Source organism: Triticum urartu, chromosome 5A (assembly GCF_056163025.1).
Source record: "Triticum urartu cultivar PI428250 chromosome 5A, HENAU_Tu73, whole genome shotgun sequence".
Classification (NCBI taxonomy): domain Eukaryota; kingdom Viridiplantae; phylum Streptophyta; class Magnoliopsida; order Poales; family Poaceae; genus Triticum; species Triticum urartu.
Genome location: NC_141877.1, coordinates 632,327,095 through 632,341,772, shown reverse-complemented (window position 1 = coordinate 632,341,772; position 14,678 = coordinate 632,327,095). Strand labels below are relative to the sequence as shown.

The window sequence follows — 14,678 nt, the reverse complement described above, 5'->3', positions numbered from 1 at the left end:
GGCCAAAGACTTTCAGCAATTGTGTTGAGGCAACCGATGCTGACGATTGGCTTGTGGATCTGTGCAAGCATTTCGAGTGCAGTAACGTCAGGCCTGAGGACTTTGTCAAGTTCGCTTCCTTCCAACTCAAAGATCAAGCTACAGAATGGTTCCAGCAGTACAAGGACTCCAGAGGTGGACGTGTTATCACTTGGGATGAATTCCGTCAAGATTTCAGAGCTCACCATATCCCTCAGAGCATGGTTGAAAGCAAGCGTAAGGAATTCCGTAATCTGAAGCAAGGCTCTTTGTCTGTCTATGACTACAACAAGTTGTTTCAGAAGCTCGCCCGCTTTGCCAAGTAGGACGTCCCTGATGAGAAGAGCATGATATACCAGTTCAGAGGTGGTCTCAGAGAAGAAATCCAGCTAGCTCTTGTTGTCTTTGAGCCCTTGAGGTACGATGAGTTCTACAACATGGCACTAAAGCAAGAGGCTGCTCAGCTGAGGTGTGATGCTTCCAAGAAGCGAGTCAGAGATGCTACTCCTTCTTCCTCTACTCAAGTGACCAAGCAGCAGAAGTATTGGCTTCCTCCTCCTCCGTTCCGTCAGCCGTATCAGCAGAAGAGCAAAGGTGGCAGTGATTCTTCCCACCCACCCAACCCTCGCTTTCAGAACAAGAGTTCGTCTCAAGCTCCAAGATCGAGTGCTCCGTACCACCGTCTGCTTTCAGAGGTCACGTGCAACAAGTGCCAACAGAAGGGTCACTATGCCAACAAGTGTTTCAAACAAAGACGTCTTCCTCCTCCTCCTCCTGTCAGATCGGCAAGTACAGCTGTGGTCAAGCATAACCCCAAGTACGCCAAGGTTAATATGGTGAATGCAGCTCAGGCAGAGGATTCATCAGATGTCATCATGGGTAACCTTCCTGTTAACGATGTTTCTGCAAAAGTTCTCTTTGACACTGGTGCATCGCATTGTTTTATCTCGAGACCTTTTGCATCTAAGCATGGGTGGTTTTCGCAAGTTATGCATAAGCCATTAGCAGTTGTCTCTCCGAGTAGATTTTTGCTCGCTAACTACGAGGTTACGGATATTTCTATCTCGATGGGTGATTTCAAGTTTCTGGCTTCTCCAATGATCCTTGGTAATTCGGATATTGATCTTATTCTCGGAATGGATTGGCTTTCTAAGCACAAGGCTCAGCTTGATTGTGCAGCCAGGCAGATTCAATTAACTCATTCATCTGAGGATGTAATTGTCTTTGCTGCTCGGGATAATACCATCCATCTATTTTCTCTCAATGAGAAGGGTGAACTCGATGCCATCTCGCAAATTCCAGTCATTTGCGAATATCAAGACGTCTTTCCAGAAGAGCTTCCAGGAATGCCTCCGCACCGGCCAGTTGAATTCGTTATTGATCTTGAGCTCGGCACGGAACCTATTTGCAAGCGTCCTTACAAGCTCGGACCTGACGAGTTGAAGGAGCTGAAGAAGCAACTCGATATTCAAGAGAAAATGGGTCTCATCCGGCCTAGTTCTTCTCCGTGGGGTTGTGGTGTTCTTTTTGTGAAGAAGAAGGATGGAACGGACCGACTTTGTGTTGATTACCGTCCATTGAACAAGAAGATCATCAAGAACAAATACTCACTTCCCAACATCAACGAGTTGTTCGAACAACTCAAAGGTGCCCAAGTATTCTCCAAGCTTGATCTCCGTATGGGTTATCATCAGATTCGAATCCGTGAGCAAGATATTCCCAAGACGGCTTTCAGAACAAGCTATGGTTCATACGAATACACTGTCATGTCTTTTGGCCTCGTCAACGCTCCTCCGACTTTCTCTCGCATGATGAACTTCATCTTCAACGCCTACACCAATGACTTCGTTTTGGTCTATCTCGACGACATTCTGCTTTTCTCAAAGAACAAGGAAGATCATGCCAAACACTTGCGTTTGGTTCTTGATAAGCTGAGGGAACATCAGTTCTACGCCAAGTTCTCCAAGTGTGAATTTTGGCTCGATGAGGTTCTTTATCTTGGTCATATCATCTCTGCCAAGGGCATTGCCGTGAATCCTGAGAAGGTGTCTGCAATTGTGAATTGGGAACCTCCTCAGAACGTGAAGCAACTCCGTAGCTTCCTCGGTCTCGCAAGCTATTGCCGAAGATTCGTTGAAAACTTTTCTAAGATCGCGAAGCCTCTCTCTAATCTTCTCCAGAAGCACGTCAAGTACGTTTGGTCTCCGGAGTGTGACATTGCTTTCAACACTTTGAAAGAGAAATTGATCATTGCTCCAGTTCTGACTTCGCCTGATGAATCCAAACCGTACGAGGTCTTTTGTGATGCCTCTCTCCAAGGTCTTGGCGCAGTGTTGATGCAAGAGAAGAAAGTTGTTGCTTATACCTCTCGCCAGTTGAAGCCTAATGAGAAGAACTACCCCACTCATGATCTCGAGTTGGCGGCAGTTGTGCATGCTCTTTTGACTTGGAGAAATCTCCTGTTGGGAAGAAAAGTGGACATTTTCACTGATCACAAGAGTCTCAAGTACATCTTCACTCAGCCTAATCTCAACCTCAGGCAGACTCGATGAGTCGAAATGATTCAAGAGTATAATCCGAGTATCGAGTATACTCCAGGCAAGGCCAATGTGATTGCTGACGCTTTGAGCAGGAAGGCTTACTGCAACAGTCTGATTCTTAAGCCTTATCAACCCGAGCTTTGTGAAGCTTTCTGCAAACTTAATCTGCAAGTTGTTCCTCAAGGTTTCCTCGCCAACCTTCAAGTCTCTCCTACCTTGGAAGACTAGATTCGCCAAGCCCAGCTTCTTGATGCTGTGGTGAAAAAGGTGAAGATTGGGATTGCCAAGAGTCAACCCAAGTACAAGTGCTACCGCCTTGATGACAAGGATACTCTCTTCTTTGAGGATCGTATTGTTGTGCCCAAAGGTGAACTTCGTAAAGTGATCATGAACGAGGCTCACAATTCTCTCCTCTCCATCCACCCTGGGAGCACGAAGATGTATCAGGACCTCAAGCAGGCTTATTGGTGGACTCGAATGAAGCACGAGATTGCTCAATTCGTGAATGAATGTGATGTCTGCAGAAGAGTGAAGGCAGAACACCAAAGGCCAGCTGGTCTCCTCCAACCTCTTGCCATTCCAGAATGGAAGTTTGACCACATTGAAATGGACTTCGTGACTGGGTTTCCAAAGTCCAAGCATGGCAATGATGCTATATTCGTTGTCATCGACAAACTCACTAAAGTGGCTCACTTTCTACCTATCAAAGAGTCGATCACTGCAGCTCAATTGGCGGAACTCTATACCTCTCGGATTGTCTCTCTGCACGGTATTCCACAAGTGATCTCTTCAGACCGTGGCAGCATCTTTACCTCCAAGTTTTGGGATTCTTTTCAGAAGGCCATGGGCACCAACATCCGCTTCAGCACAGCTTTCCATCCTCAAACTAGCGGTCAAGTCGAGCGTGTCAACCAGATTCTTGAAGATATGCTCAGGGCTTGTGTGATCTCCTTCGGCATGAAGTGGGAGGATTGTCTTCCTTATGCTGAATTCTCCTATAACAACAGTTTTCAAGCAAGTTCGGGCAAGGCCCCATTTAAAATTCTGTATGGCAGGAAGTGTCGTACCCCTCTCAACTGGTCTAAAACCGGTGAACGTCAGCTTCTCGGAAATGACTTAATCATAGAGGCAGAAGAAATGTGCAAAGTCATTCGTGATAACCTCAAAGCAGCCCAATCCCGCCAGAAGAGCTACTATGATAGTAAGCACCGTGATTTGGCTTTCGAGATCGGAGATCATGTTTACCTCCGCGTCTCTCCTATGAAAGGTACTCGTTGCTTCAGTATCAAAGGGAAGCTTGCCCTAGATACGTGGGACCTTTCAAGATTGTGAGCAAGAGAGGCGATCTCGCCTATCAACTCGAGCTTCCTTCAAACTTTGCAAATGTTCATGATGTGTTCCATGTTTCTCAGCTCTGAAAGTGCTTCAAGACTCCTGACCGCACAGTCAACTTCGAGGACACTGAGCTCCAAGAAGATCTCTCCTATCGTGAGCACCCAGTTGCTATTCTTGAAGAGACTGAACGCAAGACTCACAACAAGTCGATCAAATTCCTCAAAGTCAAGTGGTCACACCATTCCGACCGTGAAGCTACCTGGGAACGCGAGGATCACCTCCGTTCTGAGTACCCGGCGTTCTTTCAGTCCTAGATCTCGGGACGAGATCCTTTCGTAGTGGTGGAGTGTTGTAACACCCCGGATGTAACTTTCCCAATTTGTACTCCAACTCTTGCCGTTTCCGGCGTTAAGTTATTTTATTTTCTCGGATTCGGGTATTTTTCTCCATGTGTTGTTATCGTTGTCATGCATCTCATATCATGTCATCATGTGCATTGCATTTGCATACGTGTTCATCTCATGCATTCGAGCATTTTTCCCGTTGTCCGTTTTGCATTCCGTCGCTCCGTTCTCCTCCGGTGATCATTTCTAGCTTTTTTTTGTGTGTGGGGATTAAACATTTCCGGATTGGACCGAGACTTGCCAAGCGGCCTTGGTTTACTACCGGTAGACCGCCTGTCAAGTTTTGTATCATTTGGATTTCGGTTGATACTCCAACGGTTAACCGAGGGACCGAAAAGGCCTCGTGTGTGTTGCAGCCCAACACCCTTCCAATTTGGCCCAAAACCCACCTAAACCTGCTCCATCATCTAGATCGTTCGATCACGATCGCGTGGCCGAAAACCGCACCTCATTTGGACTCTCCTAGCTCCCTCTATGCCTATATAAAGGCCTCTCCCCGAAATTCCGGATCCCCCTCGTCCAAAACCCTAAAAATTCGTCTCCGCGCCGGCCGGACACGTCCGTCCGGGCCGGACGCTTCTGCCGCCGCCAACCGGGAGCTGCCACGTGGCGCCCCCGGACCACATCATCGCCCCGCGCCGCCAGGCCCGCTCGGGCCCGTCCCCGGCTCTCCCGGCCCGACTCGGGGCACAGCCGCCCGCCGCCCTTCTCCTCCTGAGCCGGCGCCGCGCCCCGCCGCCTCCGCCGCGAGCTCCGCCGCCCCACCATCGCCGCCCCGCTGCCGCAGTTCGTCGGCGACCGCGGCCACCATCCCCGCCCCGGGCCCGCGCCCCTCGCCGCCCCTCGGGCCCCGCGCCCGGCCGCACCTTCCCGGATCCCTTCTCCGGCAAGTACCTCGTCACCGGATCTCCTCTCCGGCGAGCTCTCCTTGCGACTCCGACGAGAGTCCGTCCGACCTCGGATTGCGTGCCCCGATCCAGATCTGGAAATATTAGGGTTGACCCCATTTTTTTCCCTAAGTCCCTAATCCATGTGCTCATGTTCGTCATGCTATATCTTTGCATCCGTAGCTCCGTTTTGGGCATATAGCATATCAAAATGTTCATCTCAACGAGTACATCATTTCATTCCATTGCATCATTTTTATTTGAGTTCATCTTGATGCCCGAAATGCTGTTAGAAGAGGGCTACTTGAGATATTTGTCAGATCTGCTACTCCATTTAGGTTTCTGTCATTTTTTCCATGATTATTGTGTGCATGATATGCCCTGATGCTCTACATATGTTTTGTTAAGGGATTTGTCATCTTTCCAGAGGTGCAACCCATGTATTTTTGTGATGTGTGTGGTGACTAGCACAAGCTTTTCAAGTGAGGCACTTGGTAATGCTGATTTCAGGGACGTAGCATTTCCACCAAGTCCTTGAGCTGTTTATCTCATGTTGTCATATGTTCATGTTGTTTCCGAGTGATCCTTGCCTCTTTTAAGGATGATCAGTAAGGATGTTTTATTAATCTTGTAGTGCTCTATCCATCCATGTCTTTGTTTGCAATTTTGGAGTACCTTAGTTTGAGTCAATCGAGCTCTACTTTTGCTACTTTGTGAATCCGGGCAGATTGTTAACTTGTTTGCAATTTTGCCGATGATGTTGTAGTTGATCCGTGCATGCTATACTATTGTTCTTGCCATGTCTGGCTTGCATTTTGTGTGTTCTTGATAGATGTATGCGTATCTTTTCATGGCTTGCACCGTAGTGAGTGCATCGAGCTCGTAAACATGCCTATTTGAGTTATGTTTCAGCATGTGCCAGTTTTCACTAAGTCTGAAAACTGATTGTGCTTTTGCTATGTTCACATGCTTGCTAATGTGTTTTCTGATCCCTTTTGGCTCAAGGTCACTAAGGGATTTTTGTTAAGCTTTTTGAGAAGCTCCATGCCATGTTTTACTTTGCCTTGTTCAGATCCTGTAGCATGTAGTTTTGTTGCTCCGAAGAGTGCTACCTGATCTGAAATTCCAGACAAGTGTTAATTTCACTAAGTCTGAGATCTGTTTACCATATGCATTTTTACCATGCTTGTTTGAACTTGTTAATGGATGAATTGGCCGTAGCTCAGTGCTAGACTTTTGTTAAGCATCTTGAATGCATCCCTTCCATATATTTTGTTGCCATGTTTGGGTGCTGTAGCATGTTCCTCTCATTGCATTTAGATGGCTACTTGCTGTAAATGGCAGACCGATGTCATATTTGAATCGCTTGCCATTTTCAAACCGTAACTCCGATTCCGGCGTTCTTTATATCGTTTTCAAGCGATTTCATCTCATCTTTCCAGTGGCACACTTGGATTCCCAAGTTGAGGCCAGGTTCATGCATTCCCTGTCACATCTTGCATATGCATCCCGCATCGCATCCCGCATAGCATATCATCATTGCATCTTATTGTTTGATCCTTGCACGTGGTTGATTGTGTCCTTGTTGCTTGTTTATCTTGTTTGGGTAGAGCAGGGAGACGAGTTCGATAACGAGGAGCACGTTGAGTTTGCTTTCAAGGATTCAGTCAACTCTGACAACTTTGCAGGCAAGATGATCATACCCTCGAAATCACTACTATCTTTGCTATGCTAGATTGCTCGCTCTTTTGCTATGCCAATGCTACGATGCCTACCATTTGCTTTCAAGCCTCCTAAATTGCCATGTCAAACCTCTAACCCACCTTGTCCTAGCAAACCGTTGATTGGCTATGTTACCGCTTTGCTCAGCCCCTCTTATAGCGTTGCTAGTTGCAGGTGAAGATTGAAGGTCGTTCCTTGTTGGAACATTTATTACTTGTTGGGATATCATTATATTATCTTATTATCTTAATGCATCTATATACTTGGTAAAGGGTGGAAGGCTTGGCCTCTCGCCTAGTGTTTTGTTCCACTCTTGCCGCCCTAGTTTCCGTCATATCGGTGTTATGTTTCCGGATTTTGCGTTCCTTACGTGGTTGGGTTATAATGGGAACCCCTTGATAGTTCGCCTTGATTAAAGCTTTTCCAGCAATGCCCAACCTTGGTTTTACCATTTGCCACCTAGCCTCTTTTTCCCTTGGGTTTCCGGAGCCCGAGGGTCATCTTATTTAACCCCCCCCTCCCCGGGCCAGTGCTCCTCTGAGTGTTGGTCCAACTCGTCAGCCGCCGGTGGCTACCAGGGGCAACTCTGGGCTGGCCTACCGGAAGTTTAGACAATCTGAGTGTGCCCTGAGAAAGAGATATGTGCAGCTCCTATCGGGATTTGTCGGCACATTCGAGCGGTGTTGCTGGTCTTGTTTTAACCTGTCGAAGTGTCTTGAAGAACCGAGGTACCGAGTCTGATCGGAACGTCTCGGGAGGAGGTCTATTCCTTCATTGACCATGAGAGCTTGTCATGGGCTAAGTTGGGACTCCCTTGCAGGGTTTTGAACTTTTGAAAGCCGTGCCCGCGGTTATGGGCAGATGGGAATTTGTTAATGTTCGGTTGTAGATAACTTGACCCTTAACTTAATTAAAATGAATCAACTGAGTGTGTTACCGTGATGGCCTCTTCTCGGCGGAGTCCGGGAAGTGGACACGGTGTTGGAGTAATGCTTGCGCAGGTTGTTCTCTAGTTTTTCGCTCGCGCTTTGCCTCCTCTTCTCGCTCTCTTTTGTGAACAGGATAGCCACCATATATGCTAGTCGCTTGCTGCAGCTCCACTTATATTTACCTTGCTTTACCTATAAGCTTAAATAGTCTTGATCGCGAGGGTGCGAGATTGCTGAGTCCCTGTGGCTCGCAGATTACTATTACACCAGATGCAGGGCCTGATGATTCCGCTCCAGGTGACGCACTCGAGCTCAAGTGGGAGTTCGATGAGGACTCTCAACGTTACTATGTTTCCTTTCCTGACGATCAGTAGTGGTGCCCAGTTGGGGGTGATCGGGACCGTGTCGCATGTTGGGTTATCTTTTATTTTGATGCCGTAGTCGGGCCATGAGTGTTTGGATGATGTAATGTTATTTATGTACCTTGATTGACGTGGCGAGTGTAAGCCAACTATGTTATCTCCCCTTTATTATTATATTACATGAGATGTGTAAAGATTACCTTACTTGCGACATATGCCTTCAATGCGATTATGTCTCTAAGTCGTGCCTCGACACGTGGGAGCTATAGTCGTATCGAGGGTGTTACATTTGGACTACGTACAAAGCGGGGGAAACCCTTTTTCGAAGATTTTGATGCGTTGCAGCATGTGTGTCTCTGCATTAATGTTATAGTTTTGCTTAGTAAGTTGATGATCTAGTTTTGCTTAGTAAGTTGTCCATGTGCAGGCATGTTCTATCCATTTGTAATTTTTCTTAGTAAGTTGCGGGACATCTGCATGCATGGACCAGAGCGGCTATAACGGCATCTCTCTACATGCAACTAATGTTGTCTTGTTCATCATTTTCTTGAAATCGTACAAACCGGTAAGTACATCGACTTCTTTTCGAAACCATTCAAAGGCGGGCTCCTATTTTCAGACATGAAGGAGGTTGTGTACTTAGTATAACTATATACACTTCGCTTGTTGCAGATGTACACTGCAAGGCCTGTTATGAGAGGTGGTTGTAGAAGAATGTAATTACCACGATCTGCGAGATGTTGGTTATAGGAAAAGTCGAGGAAGACTCAACAATCTCCATTGATGCCACCGACAACGACAAGAGACTTTTTTTTTCTTTCGTGAATATGCAAATTGCGTATCATACCATCAGTAGGTAGGAGAGAAATAATGAGAGTTGGGTTATAAGGTAATGTCTTGCTACGTGCATATATACATAGAGAGAGAGAGAGAGCCGTGGCGAGAGGCTACAAGATCATAAGAGAGAAGGGGTTGCTCAGCCCCAACGCTAAGGTACTACCTCAGCAGTTGTTAAACCCTTTGCCCCAGCCTTTGCACAGGAGCAAGCATCATCTTTGATGGTTTGTAGCAGGGTGGAAGTGGAGGGTCGGGCATTGTCGAAGATGCAGGCATTCCGATGCTTCCAGATAAACCATGTCGTGAGAAGCATGAGGGAGGCAAGGCATTTCCTCATGTTTGTTGGCGCTTTGGAAGTGGATGATGCCCACCAACTTAGGAAGGAATCGTCGAGTAGTAGGAGCTCCATACCATGCCAGGATTTCATGCATGCCAGATAGTCTTGGAGGAAGGGCGGTGAAGAAGGAGGTGATGCATGGTTTCCATCACCTGATCGCAGAGCGCACACTTGGCATTGTATGGTAGGCCATGCCTCGTCAGTCAGAGGAGAAGCTGGCGAAGGCTCAACAATCTCCATTGATGCACACACACACGCACACACACAATATATATATATATATATATATATATATATATATATATATGGAATTTTGGATGTTCATACACACTGCACAAGAATAATCGATCATCAAAATAGTACATTCTTTTCTGTACAAGATGGGTTTCATTTTCCCTCGCACAAGAAGATCCAACCGATGCTAACTTCATCCGAGTGTATGAACATTAACCCATGACGAGCGTATAGCTTTTGGTTAGGCGGCAAAAAGTATTTTCTTACAGCATGAGCAAATATATTGTGTTGGATTGTGAAATGATGCGACAACCCGATGGGAACGGAGCATCGTGTGTTGTTCTCAAGAAAGCGGCCGCATACACACCAAGGTGGGAGAAATACATAACATGTACATTTATGCGGGTTTTCTATTGTCTAGGAGTATTTTGTATCATATTCATAGGGACGTTACAACGACCCCCGTGAATCCAGTGGTTGTTGGGTTAAAATGTCTCCTCAGTACTGCTAGGTAAGTGTCGTTCATTATTTTGTACAGTAGGTGAGCCAAATATGTACTCCTACGGTCCTGCCTCGAATTTGTGTATATATGGACTAGTGGTTCTACTGGACCTAATAAAATAGTGAACACTTCGATAGGAAGTCATGGTACGAAGTTCATCTATCTACTCTTCTCCCCTATTGTAATCAATTTTACCTCTTTTTTATCCATTTTCTGTACCTAATCCAGGTCTATTTCAAATCACCGGGCAGGCTTTTCTTCTCGATTGATTGGGACACTGCATAGCAATATATACTCGATCACCCAAGTGGCACCTTCTAGCACACAACGTCAACGGGATTTGTTAATCAAAGTCCAGCACTACTTCTGTTTACTGAACCCATATATAACTACCATCTTGTCACGCCAGTCTCTACCGTTGACATGACTTACTGAACCTTGCTTCTCTTCTCCCACAAGGACGACCTCAGTTTCATCGCGTTGCCGCTTCTTTTCCGTGCCAACTTGTAGAAACGACTCAGTGTATGACCTGAAACTACCAACCATGTCTTCACATGACATGATGCATGCGTACTAAATACATTTTCTGATGCAGGGCCTGACATGATGCAGGGCCGCAAGCTAACGGGTGTGTGTCATGCTAGTTCCTGCTACCTTCTCACCGGTTGCATGGACACACGATACACATATCATCACCCGTCACGTCATGGACACACGATACACATATCATCACCCGTCAATCTTCACGTCTTCTATTTGTTGTCTGTGCTGTGACATAGCTTACCGAGTGACACTCCATGTCCATCGACAACACAACTGCCGCATAAACTCAAACACACAAGATCTTGCACGCATTTTACAAGAACACATGTGCACAACTCGATGATAGCTTACAACTTTGCCATTTCAAAAATTCAAAAAAAAATCAAAAAAACTTTGCCATTTCTTACTCACTCCCTCAAGGATGATCTCGATGAACTTCTAAGCACCACAACTTCGACACCTCCATAACCATCATCGTTCACCAACATCTTGCTCACAACAACATGTCCGCCGAACAATGATCGCCACCCCAGGGCGCTAGTAGGGATTGCATCCCCAAGGAAAGTGTGGCTTTAAGTTTTGGGTCTTGCTCTGATTTTGACCGAAAGGTGCGCCTTGTAGGGGGGGAAAATTTCGTGCACACGGGTCTACCTTGCCATCCGACGATTCACTCCTCAACCTACATGATCCAAGCGAGCATCCGACCGCGGCGTTGTCCACGTGTCGGTCATCCGCGGCGGGGCTGCACAGCCACGGGTTTGCACCCCATCTCCATAGAATTTTTTTTTTCCGATAGGGGATGGTTGATTCCTGTAGACGACGCGCGCGCTGTGGATGTGATGGGTGGCCACCAATTGGCGGAGGCAGACCGACGATCATGATGGGGTTTCAATCGGCGTGGCAATTCGAGAGGGAGACCAGCATCTGATATGTAGCAAGGCAGGCGCGTGCACGCACCTCTACCGATTGATCCATCGTCCATGCCCTGCTTTAGCTATTAGTCCCGAAATGTAAGATAAACATCTTACGGACGGATGAAGTATTATACAGTACTATTCCTGATTTGATTGGGACGTAGCGTACGCGCCATATGCATATGGACAATGACAAAGAAGGCTGAGTGTCCCCGCAAAAAAAAAGAAGGCTGAGTGAGTGAAGGGAAATATACTCTCTCCTTTCTAAAATATAGTGCATCCTTGATTTCCGTGCTTCAATTTTGATCATAAATTTAACCAATGAGACCGACTGCGATAGGAGCAAAAGTTATACCAATGAATTTCTATTGAAAAGAAATTTTCAATTATATAATTTTTGCTCTCGTCGTAGTCGGTCTCGTTGGTTAAATTTATGGTCAAAGTTAAACCTGGGAAAATGCGGACGCACTCTATTTTAGAACAAAGGGAGTACACCACTAGCCACTAGACTAGGGTGCAAGCAAATCTTGCTCCGGTCAGGTGCAGAGTGCAAGCAGGAATCACTTAACCGGCCGGGGAGATTCTTCCATGAATAGCAGTAACCGCAACAGACTGCACAATTAATTGAGATGGAAGTTCACTGTAGATGCGTAATTGCATGCAACCAAACTAAACGTCCCAAAGCAATATAGTAATCAGATGCAACGTCATGCTAGCTTGCTTTGCTTGGCGACCAAGCGCTCTCTCTCTCTCTCTCTCTCTCTCTCTCTCTCTCTCTCTCTCTCTCTCTGAATCTACGTCATCTCGCGCGCGCAACAGAAGAAGCTTTTGCTTTTGATCCGGCCGGTGATCGATGGAGAGCACGCAGCTTGACCGCATGGAATATATCGGGGAGGATTTTCGAGTCGAAATTCAAACTCTAGTCTATCTAGTCTAGTGAAAAACAAACCAGACGCAGCAGGAAAACCCAACCCTCCGTGCGGAGGCTGCACGCCGGGGCTCACGTCCCACTCCGTCCATAAAAAACCCCCAACCCCCTCCTGCCTTGCCCCCATCCGTTTCCCTTGCGCTCTTCTCTTCTCTTCTCTTCTCTTCACCAACCGCCGACGCCGGCCGGCCGAGAACAAGCATGGCCCTCCTCCTCTCCACCCCCCGCGCCACCGTCGGCCTCCCGACCGCCGCGCTCAGGGCGCCCGCCTCGCTCCTCGTCGTCTCCCGGGCTGGCCGCAGGGCCACTGGAGGCGCCGTGCAGCTGCAGCTGCAGGCGACGAACGGAGGCGGTCGCGGGCTCGCGCTCCGGGCGTTGTTCGTCGTGCGCGCCGCCAAGGGCTCCGACTACGACGGCCACATCGTCCCCGCAGGCAACGATGACTACAAGGACGCTGACGCCGTCATCTTCGTCGTTCCCGCCGGCAGCGACGACATGGACGCCGGCGACGAGGAGCAGGACCGGGTCCTCGTCACCGACCGCCGGCGCCAGGAGGACAAGGACCGCGTGGTCGTCCCCGGCGGCGAGGAGGACAAAGCTGGCGAGCTCTACCGCTTCGGCAACCGGGAGGTGTTCATCCCAGAGGTACGCTTCGAGCTCTCGGGCCACCTGCACCACCCGTGCTACATGCAAGGTCGAACGGTTGGGGGATGATCGATCAATATATATATTTGTTTCGGTTCGGTCGACGGCTCGACGCACCGGCGGCGGTTGCGGTGAAGGTCCCTCCGCCGGCCGGGTCGATCGACTCGCTCGATCCAGCGGCTGCTGTTACAAACAGGACACCAGCTACTAGAGTAAATAATACGTATGTAATCTGTATGCTGCATGCCTGCAGATGACCCTGTACGAGCTGCTGATGATCTGCGACAAGGAGACGAGTCGGCTGCTGAACCGGGCGCGTCCGCGGCTCGACAAGCTCCATGGCCTCAACATCCTCAAGGAATCGCACCAGCTGATCAAGGACGAGATGCGCAAGCTCGAGATGCAGGACGCCCCCGTCCCCGGAGGAGGCCGCCGCGTCGCCCACCTCATGGTCGGGCTGCACCTCCGCGTCGTCGCCTGGGCCGGCAAAGTCGAGGGTCTCCAGCCCCACCACTACCTGCCGGGGTTCCTCAGGACCGAAGAGCGCTACCGCCTCCCTAGCAAGAGCAAGCTCGCTGGCACGCTCATGGAGCTGCTGCTCTACTCCATGATGATGGCGTCAAACGCTATCACCCCTTTCCTTCCCGAGCAGGTCTTTGATTTCACCAACTACCCGTAAGAACATATCTTGGTTTTATTGCAAAGTTGCATCTTTTGTTTGCTTGAGCTCCATTGTTCTGACTTCTGAGACAACCACTAGTGCGTATATGGCTTACGATGGAGCCCTGTTAAGATTCATGTAACAGTTCTCATGATCAGCAACATTCAGCTGCTTGTTACAGCTTTGCTTTCATTACCCTTGTTGTGCTGGTGCGCCTCTGATAATTGCCCCTTGGTGAATCAATTCGATTTTGATGCGTTGCAGTGTGTCTCTGCACATTAATCATCTATTGTTGCTTTATAAGTTGTTAGATTCTACGTGTGCCTATACCATCATGTTTACCTGGTCAGAGTCAGACATTTTTTAGCCATTTGTAAATGTGTTAGGATCGGGTGACTTCTAAAGATGGCACACTGTACTGGTTTGCACTTGGAAACTCTGTTCATGTTTTGAATCGTCATGCTATTCCAGCAAAACAAAAATCCACATTAGCTCCAATTTTTTTTGTCTCATTCATTCTACTGATGCTTAATACAATTGGTTTTACTTGTATGTCAGTAAAGTCAGATAGGAAAGTAACAGTGTACAATTTTACAGATCATATTTGAACTGATGTCGTAATGGTGAAATTAGGACACTATGCATTCTTGCTTATTTCCATGTGTACGCCCATCCTCTATAACACTAAGCTCCCTAGTTTTAAAGAGTCCACCTTCAATTGAGGTCTTCAATTAAGATTGGGTCACCCGATTTTGACTGGCTCAACAATTTCTTAAAGTTTTCCCATTCAATTCTTTTATACTACACACTATGCTCCTTAATTTCTAAGGCCTCACAATTAATTGATGTCTTCAATTTAGAATTGGTTCAACTCAATTTT

The 14,678-nt window shown here is 47.6% G+C and overlaps 1 protein-coding gene across 1 annotated transcript; it reads left to right on the top strand.

Moving 5' to 3' along the window:
• Nucleotides 1-12,563: 12,563 nt before the first annotated feature.
• On the top strand, nt 12,564-14,014 carry LOC125507533 (uncharacterized). The gene is made up of 2 exons (XM_087525039.1): nt 12,564-13,137; nt 13,391-14,014. The coding sequence occupies exons 1-2, from the start codon at nt 12,694-12,696 to the stop codon at nt 13,814-13,816; spliced, it is 870 nt and encodes a 289-aa protein (XP_087381165.1). The 5' UTR covers nt 12,564-12,693; the 3' UTR covers nt 13,817-14,014.
• The last annotated feature ends 664 nt before the right edge of the window (nt 14,015-14,678 follow it).